General features: G+C 32.3%; 1 protein-coding gene and 1 pseudogene across 1 annotated transcript; one reads left to right on the top strand and one right to left on the bottom strand.

Annotated features, from left to right (window-relative positions):
• LOC133779714 (sulfate transporter 1.3-like) lies at positions 1-6,568 on the top strand (annotated as a pseudogene).
• Positions 6,569-10,753: 4,185 nt separating this feature from the next.
• Positions 10,754-11,397, bottom strand: LOC133779713 (BIIDXI-like protein At5g11420). The gene is made up of 2 exons (XM_062219636.1): positions 11,365-11,397; positions 10,754-11,314 (listed from the first exon to the last, which is right to left on the bottom strand). Exons 1-2 carry the CDS (start codon positions 11,395-11,397, stop codon positions 10,754-10,756), a joined length of 594 nt encoding a protein of 197 aa, XP_062075620.1.
• Between the last annotated feature and the right edge of the window lie 14,872 nt (positions 11,398-26,269).

The raw sequence follows: 26,269 nt of genomic DNA, 5'->3' as shown, positions 1-26,269 counted from the left end.
ATGTTCAAGTTCTTGAAGAAGACAAGGATAAGTGGATGGATGTCTTTAGGTGGAATATTACTGTGCATAACAGGTAAAATAGGAGAACACACATAATATTTTGAGTCATTTTTCTTAGGAAAGAAAACATAGCTCTTTGTATTGTTTTTTTTTTTTTTGCATGTTTAATAAGTTATGAATGACCTTTATTAATACATAAGCTGTTGTCAGATTTTTATGTGTTATTACATGCCACTAATGAATCTGTGTGCTTTTGCAGGCTCAGAGGCTATGTTTGTTGATCTTGGACACTTCTCATATGCGGCCATTCAGGTAACTTTGAACATCATTATAACAGTACTTTATCATGTTTTAATCTCATTTTCAGTTGATGTCTAATCTAACAAGGGAATTTCAACTCCCAATGTATTTTCCTACCGCAGATTGCTTTCACCTTTCTGGTTTATCCAGCACTTATTTTGGCATACATCGGCCAAGCTGCTTATTTATCACATCATCACCACTCCAAATATAGTATCAATTTTTATGTCTCAGTTCCTGGTAAGGGTCATTCTTCCCTTTTGTATGAAGTACTGTTGTTTAATTTCTAGTTGGGCAAGCTTTGGCAAGATGAAATAAATTAAAACTAAGATTCACCAGATTCTCCTATCATTTGATAGATGATGTTAAAGAAAATTAAACTTGACATATTATTCTTTAATATTATTATTTCAAACTTCTATTGTGAATAGTGACTGGTATAAGCACTCATTGGATGTGGTCTCTCTCTTGCTTGGAGATCTTCTGCAAGCTAAGATTGATCCTACAAATCTCATCCCTTATCGACGACTCGCTTTTACAGCTACATTCTTCGCCGGAATCACTCAATTGGCGCTTGGCTTTTTCAGGTTATGTTTTTAATATATTCATAGTATAAACTACAAGTATTTTTTGGTTATTTTCTTTTATATATTTCTCTAAAATGGTTGGATCCTTTTTCAGATTGGGGTTCTTGATTGAGTTTCTATCCCATGCTGCCATTGTTGGGTTCATGGGAGGAGCTGCCATTACAATTGCCCTTCAGCAGCTCAAAGGATTGCTTGGCATAAAAAAGAATTTCACAAAGAAGACTGATATTGTCTCTGTTTTGCGCTCAGTGTTTAATTCAGCCCACCATGAGGTAAGAATAAAAAATTTAATTTTACCATTCTATTTTTACTGGTACGCTTTTAGCTGTGGTCATAAATTAACATTTTTCAATCAATTGATCATTGTTTTACAGTAGAACTGGCAGACTATAGTTATAGGGGTCGCTTTCTTGGCTTTTCTTCTTGTCGCCAAACACATAGTAAGAACAATCCCATATGGCTCTTCAACTTTTATTGTTTATAAATTAAAATGTTCTTCCACTTAGACATTATATTTTCAATCTTAATTAATTTTTCTCTACCTTGTTTGGATTGGATAAACAGGGGAAAAGAAACAAGAAGTATTTTTGGGTTCCGGCAATTGCTCCAATGATTACTGTTGTGGTGTCCACTTTTTGTGTCTATATAACTTGTGTTGATAAAGATGGTGTTCAAATAGTAAGCATGCCTATTCCGTTGTTAGGATATATTTCTCATAATTTAATTATATAAATGATCATGTTTGCATTCAATCTTGTGCAAGTGCTACCAATGTGTTTACTGTTTAGCATCTTAATAATAAGCCTAATAATAATTTAATATGCATCTGATCTGTGCTATTCAGGTGAGCCATATTGATAAGGGCATAAATCCACCCTCAGCTAATGAACTATTCCTCTCCGGAGAATATGTTGGCAAAGCCTTTAGGATAGGTGTTGTGGCTGGTATTGCAGCGCTAACCGTAAGTAAATGCTAGATAAAATTAAAGGATAAAATTGTATGTTTAAATTCAAATGATTTAACTTATAAGGCCAATTTTTTTTTTCTTGATATCAGGAAGCAATAGCAATTGGAAGAACATTTGCATCAATGAAGGACTATGAGATTTATGGCAACAAAGAAATGGTGGCATTAGGAACAATGAACATTGTTGGTTCTTTGACCTCTTGTTATGTAGCTACAGGTGATCCAATAATAGTCGCTAAAAATTAATAAAATTTGACACACATATATCTTGTATTGGTAAAATTATTAATAGTTGGTACAGCAATTAACTAATAGACAATGATTACCAAAACTGGCAGGGTCGTTCTCTTAGTCGGCTGTGAACTACATGGCAAGGTGTCACACGGCCATGTCGAACATCGTGATGGCTGGTGCGGTATTTCTAACTCTAGAGCTGATCACGCTACTATTCAAGTACACACCAAACGCCATCCTCGCCTCCATCATTATCGCGGCCGTGGTCAACTTGCTCGACTATGAGGCTGCCATTCTCATATGGAAGATCGACAAATTCGACTTCGTCGCTTGCATGGGAGCCTTCTTCGGCGTTGTTTTCATTTCAGTCGAGATTGGTCTACTAATTGCGGTACATTTTATATACATATTTCACCTACGTGTGTCCCTTATAGTATATATATGATGAATATTAATTGTAGAGACTTACAAAGTTATATCACAGAAGTTGAATGAAATTTTACATAATAAATCTTTACTAATTGAAAGTTTAATTTGCTTGAGATGCTTAATAAGCACTCTTAGAAAGATGCTAAGAATTTCTTTTTAAATATTAGGGAGATGCATAGTGATATATATATATAATATACATATATGTATATGTATATGGATTACTAGTTATGCTTAACCTATACTTTTTTTTGTGTCAGAATTTTGAGGTGGCTAACTGGGGAAGAAGAGCAAGTGGATGAATGTAATCTACCAAAAATTCAACATTTGATTGTGGAGATGTCACGTAAGCAATTAATTAAGGATCATCGTAATGTTTTTTAGGAATGATCTTCAGATCTAGTAGAAAAGAGGCCATAATGGGGGCCTATGTGCATGGTTTGCTTAAGTAAGAGTTTCTATTTTTGTTGGGATAGAAATGATATTATGAAAAATAAAATAGACGGACTACTAAAGATTATTGAAATTTGTTTTTTATGATGTCATTTATCCATTTCTTGATATCAATGTTGTGTTTTAGGTTTTTATACTTGCTTACAAACTAAGATTTAAATTGCATCAATATAATATGATATTTCTTTATAGATATGAAAATTTTTGTATTTATAAAAAATTTCTATATTAACATAGTCACATATATAACAGAGGTAGAAAAGAATCTGGGCAAGAATTGTAATTTGTACCAAAATCATTTTATTTCTACAATTGGTATTGTTTCTTGGTTTGAATGAGCAAAACAAGGTTGAGTAGTTAACTGGAAACTTGATGTTGTGGAGAAGAAAGCAGTTTGAAGATTCATTGAAGAGGTTTGACATGGAGGGTGGTTGCTATGCAGTACTCAAAGGAATAATTTATTTCTCTAACTTTGTACACTTGTTACATATTCAGTGATAATAGAATTCTAAATGAGTGAAATGTATTTAGTATTATAATTTTTAAGATAAAAAGACTAATTATTGTAATTCTATTCATGAAAATAAAAAATATTTATATTATCTTGTTTTTCTTCAAGTTTAATTTGGTTTCTTTATGTTTGTAAGGAAAAAGTGTTTCTTCATAGCCTTGTGGACTAAGTTGAGGAGAAGAAGGAACCACCAAGAACCGGCCACAGTAAGAGGTACAAATTCATAGATTTCCTTAGTAGTTTACGGTTTCGATTTTTTGTTTTCATTTCTTAGGATGGCTATGAATTTGTGGGGCGTTTTATATAGTTTTAATCTGTGTTTAGGGACTATAAACTTTCATTAAGGGGTTGTAAATGGTTTACTATGTCCCATAAACTAATCTCAATAAATTTATTACTGTTGTGGTTGGATTAGTATTGAAAGTAAATTTTGTTTAACTTTTCTATCATTTCCCCTCTGTTTCTCTCTCACACATATATACATGAACACATATTTCTTATTATTGATATTGTTAAAATTGTTGAGGGCTTTGTGGTAGTTTGAATTATCGAAACAAATTTTACTTATTTTCATAGAGTTTATATCTATACTAATTGTAATATGGAATTCTTGATATTTGAAAGAACGTGAAATCATATACTTGGGTTTTGAAGGAATTGGAACCTAGAATGTTCTTTTTGATGAAAATGAACACTGCGTTCAAATAGTCATTGTAGCTGTTTGAAAAGTGCACTAATCTATCGAGTCCATGTCCCTAAGATGATGCCATTTGCAAGTTTCTTCTCTTTTTCCACTTGCTGCCCCTGTTTTGCATTATGAGTGAAATCTGAAGAAAAAAAAATAAAGGGGTTTATTTAAGCAAAAGATGGCAGAGATATCTGAAGAAAAAAAAAAGGGGTTATTTAAGCAAAAGATGGCAGCGCTATCCTTATGAATTTATATATGTATATATATATATTGTCTTTAGATCTTTGCTTGCTTGTTAAATTATTGACTTGGCGCAGCTGGTGTTTAAGTTTATAGCATCAATTAAGTCATTAAAGTATACTCAAAGTTTTGTTGCATACCATCTGTTTGAGGAAAAGTGTTAAAATCAATATTCTTTTGTTTTCATTCTTCATTCTTATTTGTAATTGTACAATTAGCCATTTTGGTGCTGTAAAATTTATGTTTTAGATGAATAAGCTGGTAGATTAATAAGATGCTAAACCAATTTCAAATTTGTTAATGTCTTTGTCAGCAGCAGCTTCTCATCTTGTAAGAGTGTAATTGACTAGCATATCTAAGGATTTTACATAAATGGTGATGGGACCGTTTGTAAAACAAAAAAGATAAAGTCCACATAGGAACAAACAATAAAGATCTGAATGCCTTTTTCATTTGAGACTTATGGTAGAACTGGAGAATTTCAGATTGTGACTTGTGATACTCTCTATCATGTAGCTCAGTCTTCTGTAATTTTAGTGTAAATCGTAAGGACCCATCTAGCTGCATGGAACCAGTTTAACTAATGAAAACGAGGTGTTAAGGCATAGTATTAGAACAAAAGAGAGAAAACTTTCTTGTTATTCTTTCTGTGAAAAGTGTTCTGTACAAAGGTGAATAAATCCAGCTTATATAGCTAGTTAAATAACAACTCACTAAACATAAAATTTAACTAACTCGGGTAACTAATTAATCACAGTGTTTAATACTCCCCTCAAGATGGAGTGTGCATATAAATTTTTTACATCCATCTTGGAATGATCTCAAGTTTGAACTAACCCTGAGATCAGTATTTTAGATCTCAAAGCTTGAAATAAAAATAATAAGTGTTGTAGGTTTCATCTAAATTATGGCTAAGACATCAATATAATATAACTAGTTGGTATATTGTAATTTTAATTGAGAGCATTTTTGTTGAATACATACATGTTCTTTTATATTGTAACATCATTTAGTAGATTGATACGCATATGTAGATATGCTTTATGTATAGATTTTTCATAGGGGAATCCTCATTCAAGCCAATATATTTGATGTTCTTGGTATTTATATGTTACATTTGTAATGGTGTAATCCATGTAGTTGGAATAGAAGGGACTGCTTCTCTTGTAACTAGTTAGTGCCAAAGAGCCTTGTCCAAATGGCCCTTTCGAATTTTCCTATAACATGCTTTAATACCTTATTGGTTGCTTGGAAGACTCTAAGCTTTAATTGTCCTATTTCTTGTACTTGATTTATTTCTCTGCTCTGTTTGCAGAGGCAAAATCTGGTCAAAGGGAATATGCAACTCTTTTCAGTGGAACAACAGAGAAGTCAAGATCTGGAAGCTCATGTTGCTACTTTTGCACAATTTAAAGTGCGTAAATTAACTTCTCCCTCTCTTTATCTCTCTTAATTCTCTTGTGTTTTTTATTGCACTTGGTATGCATATCATATATGCATATTTGTTGATTGATTGTCGATTTTATATAGGTTCCAGGGAATGAGAATTCTTCTACTCTCATTTCCTTTGCAACAATGACTTTTAATGCTGGCCAAATTACATCAAAGTTGCATGTTATAGAGCTTGGTGCCCAACCAGGTTAGCTTAGTATTATTTAATTCACCCCCTTTATTAAAAAAGATAAATATGTTTGATAGGTCTAGAATCTTAATCAGAAATTTATTCCTATCTTTCTGTCTCGATGAATAATTTTTCTCTATTTTAATGTTGCAAACTTATTAGCAAGAAAACCTTCTTTTACAAAGAAACAAGTAGATCTTTTCTTTCCTCCAGATTTTGTATGTGGTGTCCTCACTTGGAAATAATTTCCATAGCATTTTTCTTGAAGTAATTTGTGATACTAGATAATAACAATAAAATATTTCTTTGTTTATTTTGCAGATGTGACAAGCGAAATAGAAAAAATATACTTAATTTTGAAGGCTTTGTGTTGGGCAGCTGTAGAATATTTTGTGCTGAAAGTAGTAACTTTTCAATATGTTGAATATTTAAGACTACTTGAATACTTAAAGAATATTTTGTTGTTGATGACAGTGTTGAATGTTTTAAACTAATTTGTGGATTGTTAATACAATGTTGAATGTTTTTACTTTTTGTTATTTGAAAATCAAGTTCATTTGATGATGCTAGTATATATTAGAAAGCTAATTTTAATTATATAAATAAAAAATAAAAATAGAATAGAATAAATTAGTGTTATATAAATGACTTTATAATGAGAATTTAAACTTATCTAAATATTAAAATAATATGAAAAATGTGTTATAATATCTATTACAATAACACTTTTTATAAGTAAAGAATTTTGTTATGCAAACTTCATTATATAACAGAAAAAATGTGTTATACTAAAGTGTAGTATAACACAAATTTATAAGTATTGAAATGTGTTATATAATCGACTATAAATAATATAATTAAACACTTATCTATTTATTAAAATAACAAAGAAAGTGTGTTATCATTGACAGTATAATAACACATCTGTATAACAATGATAAAGTATTATGTAAAGTACCCGACCTACGATATCTGAATTACTTTTATAGTTTTGATCACAAATGTTAACTCTAGATAAATGTTTAAAAAATTTATACTGTTGTTATTCTGTTCATACTCCTATTTTTCAGTTCATACTGCTGTTTTTCTGTTTCTGGTGCTGATTTTTTTTTATCAAAATAGGCCAGGGAAATTGGCATAAACATTTACAATTTCCCTGGTTAATACTTTATGTGACAGTGCCCAACTGACGCAAAAAAATACTCATTTTTAACATTTGTGGCAGTGCCCCACTGACGCAAACCAGAGTGTCATTTGCATCATGGACAATTGTGTCACATATCAAACTAACGCAAAAAATCAATTGTGACAGTTATAAACTGACGCAAATGCCATCTTTTATTGTAGTGAGTATTCGTTGATCTTGGTTTGTTGCCACAAATCATCTTTGAATGTACCGGGAAGGGGGGGGGGAGTTTGTTTAGATAGATAATGTTGCAATTGAGGAGGAGGAGGATGAGGAGGAAGAGGAAGAGGAAGATGAAGATGATGAGGAAAAGGAAGAGGGAGAGGGAGAGGAAACTGAATTCATAGAAGAAGATGATGAAGAAGAAGATGAACACATAAAAACCGATGGTGATAGTGAAGATTATTATAGTGATGATTAAGTGGTAATTTTATAATGTGATTTTATTACATGTAATTTTATGTTGAAGTAATTATGTCTTACATTAATTGATTATTATAGTTATTATGTTTAGTATAAATATAATTTTAATATCTATATTTTTCATATATGGCTGACGTTATTGCTTGATCTCACGGGGGTGATGGTGGAGGATGCGATCCTCTACGTGGACAGTCAGATATCCCAGTTGATTGTGAACGAGGTAATACATTACACATTGACACACTCCTTAATTTTTAACAGTTAATATATATTAATTTAAAAATACTAAATTTGCATGCAATAGTGTCTCCTACCATGCATGGATGCCACACATGATTGAACACGCGAGAAAAAAGGGAAGAGTTGGGCATCTGCTCCCACTCGAGTGGGACATGAGAGGGAGAACATATAAAGAGATCAGAGATTACAACTCAAATTTCTCAAGAGAGCTAGGATTACTTGTTTAACAGTACGCAGATCCAGATTGTACTCAATGGTCACAAGTACCAAAGGACTCCAAACAAATAATACTTGCACATATGGAGGTAAGTCATTTCTATATTTATGTTTATTCTATTTAATTATATATAATATTTACTAATAAATGTTTGTAATTTAGGATGATTTGTTTGATATCGGGCGCACCAGATAAGGACCAGGACACATGCCTGTGATCTTGAGAGGCATTGATACATCATGTGCCAAAAAGTATTCTGGTTGGAAATATGATATTAATGAACATTTAACAAATAATGGACCAGGAAATCGTTATGGTGGTTGCACAGATACGTAGTGGCAAAAAGCCATTGAGTTTTTTTGATGCCTAGATGTGATGGTATTAGTTTTTTTTTTTAACTTAACTCTCTTAATTTAATATATTACTAACACTAACTTTTTGTAGAAACGTTTTGGGATTAACAAGGAAAATAGGAAGAAGCTAAAAGAGGTCAACTACAGAGGTTCTCAGTCCATCCTAGTGTTTCACTACAAAAAAGTTGAGTTAATTAATTTTTTTTAAGTTTGTTTTTCTTATTTACGTTTAATTATTTTTTAAAAAAAATAATTACGTGGTAGTGCAATTTAGAGATTGGGCAACTTGTGCCGATCCTGGATAGCTGGATGGATTCTCACCACAAATTAGGCACAAGGTGGGTGACAAAAGCAGCCAAAAAAACCTGGGTATGTTAAGTTTTTTTTTAAACATTGTTCAAAATTTTAATTGTTTATTTACAATACATGAATACATTATATATTGTACCATAGGATGAATTGCGTTCTATCGCGACACATAGCAGACACAGTCAACTGGTACAAAGAGTTCCACACCAATTTTGAGCACGCCTGAAGATGACGAATTGTCTTTGGTACAAACTGTCTTCGAAAAATGATGTCACTACACCAAATACCCATTTCCATAACACATCAATATAATACTAATAGAAAAGTATTATGGTAGAGTATTATATTGGGCAACTTTTTATGTAAAAAAGGCGGTAATATATACATCCCGCCACTTAGAAAAAAAAATTCATTTCAAACCTGAGAATCCCTAGACACCCATCTCCTTTCTCTTCCCCATTTTTGAGACCCGAGACACCCATTTCTGCCCATTTCCTTCAACATATCGACATAGCACACAAATTTCTTCAACATATATGAGCTTTCCTTCAACATTTCTGCCCATTTCCTTCAACATATCGACGCAAAGAAGAGACCCATTTCTTCGGCTTGGTCGTACGGTCTCCGAACTCCTCACCCTCTCTCTCTCGTCTTTCTCTATCACTCTGTCAACCTTCGATTTCCAGTCGTTGGGCTTTACAAATTTGTTCTTCTCTTCGGTGGCAAGCCAGGTAAGTAATTAGTTTAAGATGTTAGATTTGTCAGCTTGAATCTCATAGAATCTATAAAATTTGTGGTTTTCAAAATTAATTTTCGATTTTGCATATTGATGTACATATTCCAAGATTTTCTTGGTGTTATGCTTTGCCACTGAAAACTTGATTTTATGTTGTTTGTCGTAGACACAAGCCTCACAAAATGGTAATGCACATGTTTTTATCTTGTCTATAATTCTCTGGTTGTGTAGTTCCCTCAAGCCTTGTTCACTTATATGACCCATCCTTTGGTGCCATAGTTGCATCTCATTTTCTTGAACTTTAATAGCATCAGCTTCAGCAATAGATACAGTTTACCCATCTAACACATACAATCCATTTACTTTATTCCATTTCACAACTAGCAGTGAGCCTTTAGTAATCTTTATGATTCCGTTTGAAGACTTGTAGTTGTAGCCTTCATCCTCCAATGATTCGAGAGAGATTAAGTTGTAGCCCCGAGCAAAATATAATTCATCAATCCAGTAGATCAATCTGGGGACAGATAGCTAAAGCAACCATGGTTTCCATCATCTTTTTCGCATTGTGTTTTTGACCTTTTGTTCTGTTTCATTCTTCTAAGTTAGACTTCAGCATTACAAATATGGCCTCATTTCACTACTTCCAGTTCAGGAAGTCCTCTGCCAAAAGTATTTTCAGCTCAATCATCTACGAGTCTTCGGATGGTTATAGTTGAGATGAGATTAGCCTAACCAGGTTCTAGTAGCCATGTTAACACTGCAACCTATTCCACATTTGGAGCCAAAACCCATCACAGCTTTACAAAAGGATCCTACAAATTCTTTAGCACCAAAATCAGGGACTTCCAGTACAAATCAAATTGAAATGCATGGCTAACTATCCTCCATTTCTCAGAAGCTAAAGATTTAAAGAATAAGAAACATGATTAACAATGTATGTTTAACAAAATAAGCATTGTCCTTGTCATGTACTATGTTCTACATATCTATATTATTATGTCAATCTTTTCTCTCAAACATCTTTCACTTGCTTTAGAATATGTTCTTTTAATAAATAATCTAATTGAAGGATAACATGTTCAACCTTGAAAAATGAGAAGGCCGAATCTGAAATGGTGGATGGTAGTTTATCCCAATAATTAAACAAATATCCATTATACATAACCAACCCTGCAAAATCCAACTCCTCAAAGGAGCAAAACTTGTATTCCCACATATTGCTCTGGAATAATGAGCTACAAAATTTCCATTTTGTCAACTTCAATGAAACGTTAGAAAGGCTACCAAATACAGAAAAACCAGAACAATCCATTGGATATCTGGTTTCATCCCAAGCGAAACACGCAAAACTACATCATCAACCACAGGAAAAAGAATACCATCTTTTGTTTGGCTTGCAGCGTAACTCATAAAACTGATTGTTGTCACACTTGAATCTGCCTTGAACTTCATTGAGAAATTCTTGGCTGAGCCTGTGCCACTGCTGAGAAGAGTAAAATTTTGAATTGTTGACCCTGATTGGGCAGACACTAGGAAATCTTTCACAAACGAGTTGTTGGCATCTCCTAGAATAAATTCCAAATTATAACTCGATCCCTCTTTAAGGCTTGCTGCTGTTTGTATGCCAGTTGAAACAATCTTGATTGCAGCATTGCCTTGTGGGACAAAAAAGTGCTTGGAATCTATATAGTTTACAGTTCCTAACACAGACCACTCTTGCAATGGGGATTGGATCAGACTTGGTGCTTGTTCAATCAATATTCCCTCTTCACTATGATGTTCTTTCCCTAGTCTATCTATAAGTACTTTGTTCGGTTTGTTCTTGATATATTGTCAATCCATTTTCCTCAATTTAAACCATTTTATTATACTTTCTCTGATATGCGAACAGAGAAGCTGTCCATGGAAAATGTTTGGGTGCATGTGATACTCTTACCAATATGTTTGGTCTTTAATCTATATGAGAGTTTGCTTAATGTTTGGGACTGTAGAATGCCCTATTTTTTGTGTGTAAATTATAGTATTCTCTGTTATATATACATAGGCAAGCAAGGCAGCATTTTTGTGAGACACTGAGAAATGAAGTCGGTTCAATCATTGGCATAACAATTGTCACATCTGGGCTCGTTGGGATCATAATCTCACGTGAATAGGTAGTAATTTATCAATTATATATGTATATGGATTTATATTCAATATATTTTTTGTGATGCATGAGTTTGTAACTTAATTTGTACTTAAATTGTAATTATGATTGGTCTGTGAAATCTGGCTGAACAAGACATAAATTTGGGGTGACTTGTCCCAGAAGAGTCAGTCAAGGGTTGTGCTAAGGCCATAGTGAGCCGAGGAGAGTCTTACTTGACGGAGCCGAGGTGGCTCTGGTGGCTGTTTCCGGCACAGATGATATGTCCTGAGGTGATGGAGTGGTGCAACTATTTTATCTCAGCTTATTTAATTTAGCAAAAGTCTTCAATAATTGAGTCAGCAATTGGAGAGAGGGACCAAGAAGCTTCCCTCCATTTAGAAGTAGTAAGTACTTTTGTTTCTCCATGTCTACCAGTCTATAACTTGTTAATAGAAATGATATTCTTTGTATCCATTCATTTATTAGAGAATTGAATTGTGTCTTTTATTTTATTAGATAAAATAGAAACGAATAGAATATCTGAGTAGTATCTGCTCAAGCTTTTATTTATTAGACTAACTTTTTATGTACTAAGGAAGGCTTATGTAGAAAATTTTATTTATTATATTCGGCATGCCTATTTACTTGAAATAGAAAAATTAATATGAAAAACTCAATGTAAAGTTAAAAAAGAGTTAAGGTTCAGCCAATCATTTTGTTTACAAGAGAGCATAAACATTTATTTTTGGGGGCAAAAAAATTAGTAATTTTAATCGGGGGCAAAAAACAAGTGTTGATGAACTGTTCTTGAGTTCATTTATCAACTTTACCAGTTTATTTTGAGTTTTTATTTGGGCATTTACCAGTTTATGTTTAAAGATCATATTTTGATTGTTATTTTGAATTGTTCTTGAGACAAGATACTTTGATTGATTCTTGGCTCTGAAATATACTGGTATAAATGTTGGAATGCCAAGTTTCATTAAAATGTCATTCTTTCCTTACCAAAACTACTGTGACAAGCTAGGGTGAGATGGGGGGCCAATGTTTTAGAATGGTGCCACTACAGAAGAAAAGCATGTCTGTTAAAAAAAAACCATTTGGGGTTGTAATAAGATAGTTTTATTTTTGAAAATTAATTTGACTTAAAAGAAGAGAAAGCTGAATGGAGAATAAAAGAACATCAACCATCCAAGAATGAAAACATATACAAGTTAAGCTAAAAATCAGGTCAGATTTTAGATCTCAAAAAATGCTAAGTAATTAGCTATTAAATGTTGTATGGCTCTTGTCAATCATAAATGATAAACAAGTAATTGCTAGTCGGGGTTAAGCAAGTTTGGACTAGTTAAAACAGATGACATGTATAACAAGAGCCAATCACAACACAAGACTTCTGTAGTTGCTAAAAGATCATCACACTATCATGCATGTCTTTTGCCAATTATTAAAATTAGTTTCCTTTTCAGTTTTTCAATAGCTCTTCTGTAAATATTTGTCTTTGCATGGTTCAGATTAATAAGACAAATTATATTCATTCATATTGCTCTTTGTCATTAGTTGGTCAATCCACATTCTCCCAATTAGTGCCACCTAGAATTGAAACCATGTCATTGATATTACTTTTTACTACTCAATTTCTCTATCAGTAGTAATTAATGCTCTACTATTTTATCAAAGTCATTTTACTAATGACTGGATCTGTAGCACTGTCCTTTTGGCCCTCAATAAGACAGAAAACTAAATTTCACCATCGATAGTGATGTATTATACATGGTTAGTGAGTGGTGATGACAGTTGTGGGGAATTATTTTTTTGAAAGTTGCATGGATTAGATTGAAACATACAAGTTTGATTGGAAATATGAATCCATATTAATGAACGTTAACAATGCATATAAAATTTTGATCCTAATTGATGTTTTGAAAGAATATCAGCTCCCAATTTTTATAGTTTGGGTTCTTACAATCTTTATATATGTACTTTGCCTAGAAAGAATATCACTTCTAAGCTCTCTTTTTTACTGCTTATATTCTGTTGGCTATTTCTCATTTTTAGCTACGCTTGATGAATTTATGTCTCATTTACTTTTCCTTGAAAGAATATCACTTCTAAGTTCTTTTTTTTACTGCTTATATTCTGTTGGTTATTTCTCATTTTCACTCATTACCTACGCTTGATGAACTCATTTTCCCTGCTGGTCATTTCTCATTTACTTTGCCTAGATTTTGGTTATCACTTCTAAATTTTAGTTCAGCCTTTACCCTTTCAATTTCTCTCTGTAATTTCAGCCAGAGTATATATTGAATATACTCTGGCATCCCCTAGAAAAAAAATTATTGGATAATAACATCTCAATCATCCCCGAAAAGAAACAATTCAATTATGGAAAAATTACCATTTAATCCCATATATTTAGAAAACGATCAAAACTTACTGTTGTATTGTGTGAAATAGGTACACTCTCCTATCCATTTTGTCAAAATTTACTAAGTCATACTTAAAATGGCTTTAAAGTAAATGTGTATATTTATTTTATCCCCAAATTTTAAGATCGAATTAGATAAATTTTGGATTTCAAAGGCTGTTTTAATATCTATTGACAAATTTTAATTTTGTATTAATCTTTTAAGTATTGATTATATTCTTTAGGTTGGGGATCGAATTGGCAAGGAGCATTGCAAAGTTAATTTGCAAGAGGTACGGAATTTGTTCTTTTAACTCTTATTATTAATATCTTAAAAATGTTAGAGGAGTTTGAATATCTTAAATATTCATCCATAGAGAAGTAGGTTCTGAGATTAAAATTGTGTGCTGCGGTGATAATGGAAGGTTGAAAACTTGTGTGTATTAGAGAAGTAGGTTCTGGAAAATTTGTTTGTGTGCTGCGGTGATATAAGGAAGAAAACTTATTGTGTGTTGTTTGAATTTTTTGACTTGGTATTGATAGATGGTTAGGTAAGCTTTTATATGTATAGATTAGATTTTTCATTATATGTATAGATTAAATTTTTCATTTAGTCATATTGTTTTCATTATTTCCATATGTATAGATTAGATTTAATTGCCATAACCCAAGCTAAAATCTTGTCTTTGATCCAAACCCAATTAGTTAGTGGCTACCATTTTAGAATCTGATTTTTAAATTAAAAACAACACTAGAATCTCTTGAACTAGAGACTATTAAATGGATAGAAAATAAACCAGCAGAATTATCAAAAAACGGTGGTCAAGACTTGTGTTAGAAGTTGTCTGGGCTGTTAGATTGGGAAGATATTTTAGATAGAGAGTGAGATTTACTTAGAGAAGAATTTGGCAATCTTCGGGAAAGGGGAGCCTCTCAATCTAACTCAACCTTGTAATGTTTAGGGTTTTGGTCTATACCAGCACTGTCTATTAATTAATAATGAGGAATTTCAGTAGTTCTCTCTAGTATTTGGTTCCTCAAAAATTACTATAAAGTTTTCAATCAAAGGAAAATCTATCTAAAATAAGTGAAACTCACTCTGCCTTACTGATTTCAATAGAAATCTCAATAACAAAATGCAAACAAGCTTTTCAAGCCACAAAAACAAAAGTAATTTACACATTCAGAAATTGTACACAATATTTTACTATTTATTATCTTTAATATTGATCTCAAAATGAATCCTTCTCTAATTCTTTAGTGCAGCTGAAGGAGAGCATTAACTAAACTATTTGTATAGTTTTTAGTTAAAAGAAACTGAATACAGAACTAAGACTTAGAGCAGGATTCATTCTGAGATCAATACTACAAAACTTACATAATAAAAAGACCAAAATCATCAGCAATCCCTTACAATAGTGTATAGACAGAGAATATAATATAAAATCTGACTCAAAATTACAAATCTATGAAACAAGTATTAGATAGTGTACCCCACGGAACCCCTTTGCTAGCTTGAAAATCTTACCCTTGTTCATTGTTGAAACTTCCTTTTACTGCAGAATCAAACACACTCCAAAATGTATTCTAATTATCTATATAGCCGAGAAGTAGGTCCAAACAAAGTGAGTACAATAGATTGAATTTATAATGTATACTAATAGAAAATGGTCACACTAACAAAAAGATGACTATGTAAGCTTCTTAAATTGGCCCTGAATTGTGATATATATGCACTTGTTTTGTTAAAAATGATGTTAAAAATGCATGCTCATTCCATAAGAAACAGGGGTTGATATGATTAGTTTAACAGAAAATAGAAAGCCATAATTTAAAAGAAAACCAAGAAATGAAATGCTTTTATTTATTCAAGAGAGTAATTAGCTCGTAGAGGGAAAACTGCCAAGACTAAAGGGAAAAAAAACTGGTAAGAATATGATGGTATGGTGGAATAAAATTACAATTAAAAAGTGTAATTTCTTCAATTAATTATAACCCAAATCTGAAAGTACTTAGCCATATGATGGTATGGTGTATTCTTATTATCTATATAGCCTATAAGTAGGTCCAAACAAAGTGAGTACAATAGATTGAATTTATAATGTATACTAATAGAAAATGGTCACACTAACAAACAGATGGCTATGTATGCTTCTTAAATTGGCCCTGAATTGTGAGATATATGACCCTTGTTTTGTTAAAAATGCATGCTCATTCCATTGTATGAAGGATGTTCAAAGTATACAAAAATTTTGTCTATCGTTGGGTTGTATAATCTAAAAACAAAGCATGGAATCTCAGATGTTGGCTTTAGTGAGATGTTGGAGATGATCAAAGAAATGTTGCCGAAAGATAATCTCCTACTGACATCAATGTATGCAGTTAAAAAGTTTCTAAAGATGTTTGATCTGAGCTATAAGCATATCCATGCTTGTGTCAACGATTGTTGTTTGTATACAAAAGAGAATGCTGATGCCCAAGTATGTCCCACTTGTCAATATCCAAGATGGAAGCAAAATGAACAGACAAAAGAGATTCTATAAGGGCAGCCTGCAAAATTATTGAGATATTTTCCTATTATACCAAGGTTGTTGGTTTTTATTGATCAAATCAGAGATTATGCGCAGCAGAACAACAATCAAATTGTCAAATTAATCCCATAAGATTTCTAGATCTACTTCTTCACACTCATATATATATTGAATCAAGGACAAGAATAGAAACATTACCTCAGGTCCTTCCTTGCTGCTATCTTTTTGTATGGCTGAATCCTTGAGATCTCACACCAAGATCTTCCAAAATGTTCTCAGTCACCCAAAGAACGAGTGTGGGCTCGCTATACAAATAATAGGCAATAACTATTTATCAGATATTCTCAACACATGAGATCTGATAAAGTTTGGACCTAGGTTTTGTGAAGAACAATGACCTTTGTTTTGTCACTGATCTTTTTCTCTGAGAGAATCCTAGATATTTTTCTATCCCTGAAAACTTACGTTCTGTGAAAACTGATATCCAATATTTAATAATATCCAATACATTAAAATATTTGTTATTTTAAACAAATTCAAAATAACTGATCAGTTATCAGATTTTTGTTTAAATAATAATATTTAAATCAAATCAAAATATCTCATTATTTATTTAATATTCAAATAACTAAAATTGTGGAATCAAGAGACCAAGTCTATCTCTTATGCGTGTAGCACAGTGCATGTGCACTGTGTCACACGTGTACCACATGCATGTGCATGCATGTGATTTTTCCCAATTTTTATTATTATTTAAATACCAAAAATCCCAAAAATAAATTAATTCAAAATTAATTATATTTTTGTTAAATCAAATAATTAATTAATTCTTAATTAATTAATTACACATAATTAAACAATAATTATGTTTGATACATAGAAAAATATTTTACTTATCACATAAGTCCTTTTTACCCATTTTTGTATTTGCCTTTGACAGTGATTGTTTGAGCCATTCTGGGGACCATGGACCTATAACATTAAGCTCCAATAAATTGAAACTAAATAATTAAACTCTTTAATTATAATAGTTAATTTATTAATTCTGATATTACTCCACTATAAATTCAGAATTGCACTCTTTATGTTATAGATATACTTTTACAGAAATCTTTTTCTTAAGTCGTCCATTGATATAACCATCTTACAATAGTTCAACCCTCTAATTAATTAGTTCATAAATTAGAATGGAAGAATTACCATTTAACCTTTCTAATTTATTTCTTATTCCTTAAGTACCATTAATTCACTAGTGAATAATTAATCTATAATCTAATTATAGATTTGAGCTCAAAATCATTCAGTTCCAGAATTAACCCTTAAGGAAACTAATATACGATCCGTTAGGAAAGATTAGATTCCGTGTTGTTGATACATGTTCCCAGCCATCCATGATATTAAATCTCCAAAACAAAAGTCATTAGCCTCATTCTTTGAAGAGACCTTAACGAGTGAATCAAAAGATTTAATAAACATGAACAGGAGTTCATGAACACTCAGGATTTAGGTTGATCTATAAATGATCATCTGTTATGATATGAATTACAAGTCTTTATTGTTAAATGGTTTTTGGATAAAGACTTTAATTCACATCGATCCATGTCATATATAATCATATTATATAAAGCACCTTTACCGAGATGTCTTACCACATCAATAATCCGAATCTAGATTATTTGTATCATTATGATACTCAGTAAACCGTACTTACAACTCCAATTAAAGAATTCCATAACTTTAATTTGTCGTTGTTGACCATTTTTATTCATTCATGTGATCTTAATTCTCTCGTACTAATACAAGATCACATCCTCAATAATGAATATGAAATTTTTCTGATATTTACAAAATTATTCAAACAATAATTTAACAATCTAAATATGACAATAATAATAAACCATTGTATTTATTTATTCACAGAAAAAACAAATGTCTTTACATGCTTTTAGGACACACTCCTAACAATCTCCCACTTGTACTTAAAGCAAGTGAGGCATTTCTCTCAATCCCATATTACGTACATGACCCTCGAATTGCTTTGCTGGAAGCGTCTTCGTGAATGGGTCTGCCAGGTTGGGCTCTGTGACTCAAAAGGTTCTACTCCGATCTGAAAGTGGTTCCAGAAGTGGAGAAACCACTTGTTCTATATTGTGATAACAGTGGGGCAGTGGCCAATTCTAAAGAACCAAGAAGCCACAAGAGGGGAAAGCATATAGAGCGCAAATACCACTTAGTCAGAGAAATCGTACATAGAGGAGATGTGACCATTCTGAAAATCGCATCAGAACACAACCTGGCAGACCCATTCACGAAGACGCTTCCAGCAAAGCAATTCGAGGGTCATGTACGTAATATGGGATTGAGAGAAATGCCTCACTTGCTTTAAGTACAAGTGGGAGATTGTTAGGAGTGTGTCCTAAAAGCATGTAAAGACATTTGTTTTTTCTGTGAATAAATAAATACAATGGTTTATTATTATTGTCATATTTAGATTGTTAAATTATTGTTTGAATAATTTTGTAAATATCAGAAAAATTCCATATTCATTATTGAGGATGTGATCTTGTATTAGTACGAGAGAATTAAGATCACATGAATGAATAAAAATGGTCAACAACGACAAATTAAAGTTATGGAATTCTTTAATTGGAGTTGTAAGTACGGTTTACTGAGTATCATAATGATACAAATAATCTAGATTCGGATTATTGATGTGGTAAGACATCTCGGTAAAGGTGCTTTATATAATATGATTATATATGACATGGATCGATGTGAATTAAAGTCTTTATCCAAAAACCATTTAACAATAAAGACTTGTAATTCATATCATAACAGATGATCATTTATAGATCAACCTAAATCCTGAGTGTTCATGAACTCCTGTTCATGTTTATTAAATCTTTTGATTCACTCGTTAAGGTCTCTTCAAAGAATGAGGCTAATGACTTTTGTTTTGGAGATTTAATATCATGGATGGCTGGGAACATGTATCAACAACACGGAATCTAATCTTTCCTAACGGATCGTATATTAGTTCCCTTAAGGGTTAATTCTGGAACTGAATGATTTTGAGCTCAAATCTATAATTAGATTATAGATTAATTATTCACTAGTGAATTAATGGTACTTAAGGAATAAGAAATAAATTAGAAAGGTTAAATGGTAATTCTTCCATTCTAATTTATGAACTAATTAATTAGAGGGTTGAACTATTGTAAGATGGTTATATCAATGGACGACTTAAGAAAAAGATTTCTGTAAAAGTATATCTATAACATAAAGAGTGCAATTCTGAATTTATAGTGGAGTAATATCAGAATTAATAAATTAACTATTATAATTAAAGAGTTTAATTATTTAGTTTCAATTTATTGGAGCTTAATGTTATAGGTCCATGGTCCCCAGAATGGCTCAAACAATCACTGTCAAAGGCAAATACAAAAATGGGTAAAAAGGACTTATGTGATAAGTAAAATATTTTTCTATGTATCAAACATAATTATTGTTTAATTATGTGTAATTAATTAATTAAGAATTAATTAATTATTTGATTTAACAAAAATATAATTAATTTTGAATTAATTTATTTTTGGGATTTTTGGTATTTAAATAATAATAAAAATTGGGAAAAATCACATGCATGCACATGCATGTGGTACACGTGTGACACAGTGCACATGCACTGTGCTACACGCATAAGAGATAGACTTGGTCTCTTGATTCCACAATTTTAGTTATTTGAATATTAAATAAATAATGAGATATTTTGATTTGATTTAAATATTATTATTTAAACAAAAATCTGATAACTGATCAGTTATTTTGAATTTGTTTAAAATAACAAATATTTTAATGTATTGGATATTATTAAATATTGGATATCAGTTTTCACAGAACGTAAGTTTTCAGGGATAGAAAAATATCTAGGATTCTCTCAGAGAAAAAGATCAGTGACAAAACAAAGGTCATTGTTCTTCACAAAACCTAGGTCCAAACTTTATCAGATCTCATGTGTTGAGAATATCTGATAAATAGTTATTGCCTATTATTTGTATAGCGAGCCCACACTCGTTCTTTGGGTGACTGAGAACATTTTGGAAGATCTTGGTGTGAGATCTCAAGGATTCAGCCATACAAAAAGATAGCAGCAAGGAAGGACCTGAGGTAATGTTTCTATTCTTGTCCTTGATTCAATATATATATGAGTGTGAAGAAGTAGATCTAGAAATCTTATGGGATTAATTTGACAATTTGATTGTTGCTCCGCTGCGCATAATCTCTGATTTGATCAATAAAAACATTAATGCAGCCTGCAAAATTGTTGAGATATTTTCCTATTATACCAAGGTTTCAAAGGATGTTTAGAAAAGAAAAGACGACTTTAAGCTTAAAATGGCATTCAACCAATAAAAGAACAGACGGGAAAATGCGGCACTCGGTAAATTCAAAGGCTTGCGATGCAGTTTATGAGAGATGGCCAGATTTTCAACTTGAACCTAACAACCTTCGATTAGGACTTGCTGCTGATGGGATCAATCCTTGCAAAAGTATGAGTTCTACGTATAGTTGTTGGCTTATAATGCTCATTGTATATAATATGCCACCTGCGTTGTGCATGAAGGATGAATTTACCTTTCTATCTATGTTGATTCCTGGACCTAAACAACCGGGAATGACATAGATGTTTACTTGAATTATGGAATGGTGTTTATACATATGATATTTCTACAAAGAAGTTTTTTTAATTTAAGGGCCATGTTGCTATGGACCATAAATGATTTTCCAGTTTATGGAAACTTAGCTGGATGTGCGACTAAAGGAAAGTATGGTTGTCTTGTTTGTGGCGAGCACTCAAATGTTGTTTGGTTGAAGCATAGCAAAAAGATGTCATTTGCAATCATATTCAATTTCTACCACAAGAACGCCGTTACAGAAAGAAGAAATATACAACAGCTAGGGCAAGGGAAAGAGCACCACAATGTCCAATTATATTGACAAGTGTTGAAGTAGTTGAGCAGTTAAACAAAGTGACTAATGACTTTGGAAAGAGAAAAAAGAGGAGTCGTGGTATAGACATAGAACAAATCTGGAAGAAGCATTCTATTTTTTTTTAGGCTGCCTTATTGGGAAATATTAGTTGTTCGTCATAACCTTGATGTTATGCATGTTGAAAAGAATGTTTGTGAAAGCATACTTAACACATTGCTCGATTGCAAAGGAAAATCTAAAGATCACTACAACTCGAGATTAGATTTGACAGAGATGGGCATTATGCCTCATCTCCATCCGTATGAAGAAAATGGTGTTACTCGTCTTCCTGCTGTAGCTTATACTCTATCAAAATCTGATAAGAAGTTGCTTTATGGGAGGCTATTTGACTTGAAATTTCCTTATGGATATAGCTTTAACATTAGAAATTGTGTAGATGTGGAGAAACAGAAGCTGACAGGACTTACGTCTCATGATTTTCATGTGATTATGCAACAACTATTGCCTATTGCTATAAGGGGTTTAATGGAAGAAGGTTGTAGAGAGACAATTCTTCAGCTCTCTAAGTTTTTCCATGGATTGTGTCAACGTGTGGTTGATAAGGAGGAAATTATGAAATTGGAACTAGAAGCCTTTGAAATTCTTTGTCAACTAGAAGAATATTTCCCTCCTTCTTTCTTTGATCCAATGATTCACTTGGTTGTTCATTTAGCACGAGAAGTTAGACTTTGTGGTCCAGTGCAATTTCGATGGATGTACCATTTTGAGAGATATATGAAAGTATTGAAAGGATTTGTAGCAAACTATGCACTGCCAGAAGGATGTATTGTAAATCGCTATCTTGCTGTTGAATGTGTACGCTTTTGTGAAACATTTTTAAAGCAAAATGATAATCAAGATAGTACATTACTAGAAGAAATCCACTATAAGCAGTAGAGTGCTTTGAGCTTGACCGATTGAACTTGGCAGTAGCGCATCGGTATGTGTTGTTTAACTCAGATATTGTAGAACCATTTCTCAATGTCCATATGGATGAGCTGAAAGAAAGACACTCAAATCTGAATAACAATCATACTTTGTTGTGGAATCGACATTCTGAAGGGTTCCCATTATGGTTTTATGAAAATGTTGTATTCTATTGCCAAGATAAAAGTTTACGTTTTGTTTTAGTGTACAAATTTCTTACAAGTATATTTTTGTTTTAAGATTTCTAACATGAACAAAGTAGATGACATGTTAGCTCAATTGGCTGAAGGTCCAAGTCGCGGTGTCACTTCCTACAAAGGGTACATGATTAATGGAAATCGATTCCATAAAAAAGGAGCTGAAAAAACAACTCAAAACAGCGGTGTATACTTGGAAGCACATGACAGTGGGCAATTGAATGATAAAGAAGAGTATTTTGGTGTTATCAAGGATATAATTATGCTTGTTTACCGTACTTTTAAGGTGCCATTGTTTTGGTGCGATTGGGCGAATATTCGAATGGGTGTTAAGAAGTCGAAGTTCTATACGCTTGTAAATTTTAATATAGGACAAGCTCAATCCATTAGGGATCCATTTGTATTAGCTTCACAAGTGAAAAAAGCTTTTTATGCAAGGGTGAATGAGTCAAGTAATTGGTATATAGCTTTAAAGGATTCAAATAAAGGGTGTTTTGGACTTGAATCCAATGAAGAAAATTGAGTTTCCTATTGTTTCTTATGTACTTTGAATGAAACAAATCTGCTTACACTTTTTGTATGTAATTTTGGTGTATTATTACTCTTTTGTTGAATGAAACAAATCTGGTTTTATTACTCTCTATGGTGTACTTTATAATTTTATTTTAATTTGAATGAAATAATTCTGGTTTTATGGTTTTGGTGTATGTTTATTACTCTTTGGTGATCCGCATTTCTGATTTATATACTTATGTTATCTTTCTTTTTGTATTGCAACAATTTCAACTTGAAAAATGAGTACATTACGAAGATCTCCAAGAAAACACCTTCGTCCAGGTGCTTTATGCAATCTTGTGGCCTAAAAGCGAAAAGCATCATTGAAGACTCAAGCTGATTGTGACGATATGTTGCTTGGAAGCCCTGTTTTAAAGAAAAAGAGTGCTCTTCGTAGGTTTTCTGCACCTGTTAGAGTTGTAATTGACTCACCACCTACTCTTAGTACTAGAGCAGCAACTCATCGTATGGTCTATAATACAGAGCTAGATCCAAATGATGATGTGGAAGACATGGAGATGTCACTTGGAAGTTCAAAAACTAGACAATCTCTTAATTATGAAGTAGATAAGGTAGTTGATAGTGTTTGTCAAAAGGGAGTAAGGGAGGAACATGAAGAGATAGCTGATGAGGAAAAGGTTGCTGTAGAATTTGAAGAAGGGGTTGTTGCACAATGTGAAGAAGTGGTTGTTGCACAATGTGAAGAAGTGGCCGAGATAGAACTTGAACAACCTCTTAGAAAATCTGTTAGATTACAAAAAACAACTGATGAGGCAAATCAAACTGAGATTGAAGAAATACCTCAAGATGTCGATGCGAATGTAATGAACTTAGCCAAGAAGACAAGGGGAAAAACTCTATTGGCAAATCTTACCAAGAGGAACAATGACTTAAGGATAATAAATTGGAATGAAAAAGGGCAACCAGTTGGTACTAACTCGGTGCAATTTTCTTCTTTTGTGGGCGCTCTTGTGCGAGAGGTTGTTCCTTACACTATTTCAGATTGGAGGAAAGTTTCACCAATTATGAGAGATGTTCTTTGGGCATCTATTCAGGTAGAATTACAAGTTTTATGAGTGTATTTTTTTTATATATATTCAGCTCTACACTTAAACATATAATATGATATTCTATATTCTATTGTAGGCACAATATGACTTACATGATGATTGGCAAAAAAATATGTGCTTTGAAATGATGGCAGAACTATGGAGAGCTAGGAAATCTAGACTTGTAAAGGATATTATCAATGCAAAAAATGAGAATGAACGACTAGCCTTAAAGCCGGATTGCATAAAAAGTGATGTAGAATGGAGAGCATTTGTTGCCAAAAAAATTAGTACAGAACATTTGGTAAGAAATATGATGTAAGAAGTGATGTTGCTGCCTCTTTTATCTCTGTTGGTGTTAAATTAAATATACTTATGCCTCTTTTACTTATTTATTAAATAGGATATAAGGGCCAAATACCATGAGAGAAGAAAGAAAACTGTTCCACACACCTTAAGTCGAAGAGGATATGCTCGAACAATCGATGATATGGTAATAATTAAGTTTTATACTATTTGTATTTTTGCTTCCATTATTGTAGTCTCTATTTTATAATCTCTATTGATGTATTGTGTAGAAGAAAGAAAATGAGGATGTTAAAATATCTTGAATTGATGCTTTTCGGAGAGCCCATACCAAGAAGAATGGTGAACTTGTAAACCCAACGACATCTGATATTTTTGTGAGTATTAGTCATTTAATTTTTGTGAATTTTTACTTATTTTCCATAATGCATACATTAGTTATACTAATTTATATGCATGGTTCATTGAATGAGATTCTCCTTGAAGACCCAAAATCTGGAACTACAGACAACGCTGATGAGGATGTCGTTTAATCGGACAAGGAAGAGGCGTAACAAGGTCAAAGCTAACTGTTGTTAATATGTGTAATAGTAAGATCTCTAAGTTAGAAGAAGAGCAACATAATATGAAGCTCAAAATGATTGAAATGATAAATCTACTTAAAGAACACTTGGTGGTATTTCTATCTTGCACTTATAAACCTTAGTTTTCTTTTCTTCCATTGAAACTTATCTTGGTTTTATATTTAGGTTGGTGGTAAAGTAACACCAAGCGAAGGACAGTCTCGCAATGTACCGTAGTCAAACAATATTCAGTCCCCTAAGGTAAATTATAAAAGTTGTTATTGTTTTAAATTTTCATTTTAGAAGAACAAATACAGAAACTAATATATTGTCTTTAAAATAAATTTGGTAGAGTATTGCACTAGAAAAAAGACATAACTTTACAGAAGGGAAGAATGCTTGCTACTTGCTTGACTGGGCAGATGTAATTGTTGCTGAAGGTCGTTGGGATTCTAGTGATCCAAAGATAACTGTACATGGAAAGCCTCTTGGACCAGACTTTATGCGAGTATGGGTTGATGTTGATATTGTACCAGAATCTTACTTATTTCGTCCTAATCATGCGATGCTTACAATACAAGAAGCAGTTGGTTCCACAGTTGCATGGCCTTCTAAAACAATTATTCCAAGAGGTACATTTTCATACTCAAAAAATAACCTGTAAAGTCCAAGAAATTTACTTAGCTAATTATTTAGTAGTATTATAGTATTTATAGTATTATCTTTGTAACTGTGGATTTTTGGTTCAGACCAGGAATTATTTGGACACTCATAGTAGTACTTATAAATTTTCTAAGTTTAATCTATAGTTTAAGAATATTAATTTTAACCTAAGGTTTGATTAATATGACTGATATTAAGGATAATATTTATTATACTATAAGGTTTAGATAAGGACCAATAGGATTTTAAGCACATGTTATGGATGGGTGATTAAGGATTAAGTATTTTGAGGATTAAATTTAATAAGGGGTAAAGTTTGAATGCTATAAGGTCAGTCATCAGCTTTGAATACGTTGAGGGCTTAGTCAAGGCTGTTTACTCCATTCAAACTTAGCTAAAAATGTGTAATTTCGTGTTTA

Source organism: Humulus lupulus, chromosome 5 (assembly GCF_963169125.1).
Source record: "Humulus lupulus chromosome 5, drHumLupu1.1, whole genome shotgun sequence".
Taxonomy (NCBI): domain Eukaryota; kingdom Viridiplantae; phylum Streptophyta; class Magnoliopsida; order Rosales; family Cannabaceae; genus Humulus; species Humulus lupulus.
This window is presented reverse-complemented; position numbering and strand designations above follow the sequence as displayed.

Coding starts and splice junctions, on each gene's coding strand:
- LOC133779713 (XM_062219636.1), bottom strand. CDS start 11,397: ATGGACAGCTTCTCTGTTCGCATATCAGAGAAA. Junction 11,315..11,364: donor CTGTTCGCATATCAGAGAAA/GTATAATAAAAT, acceptor CAATATATCAAG/AACAAACCGAACAAAGTACT.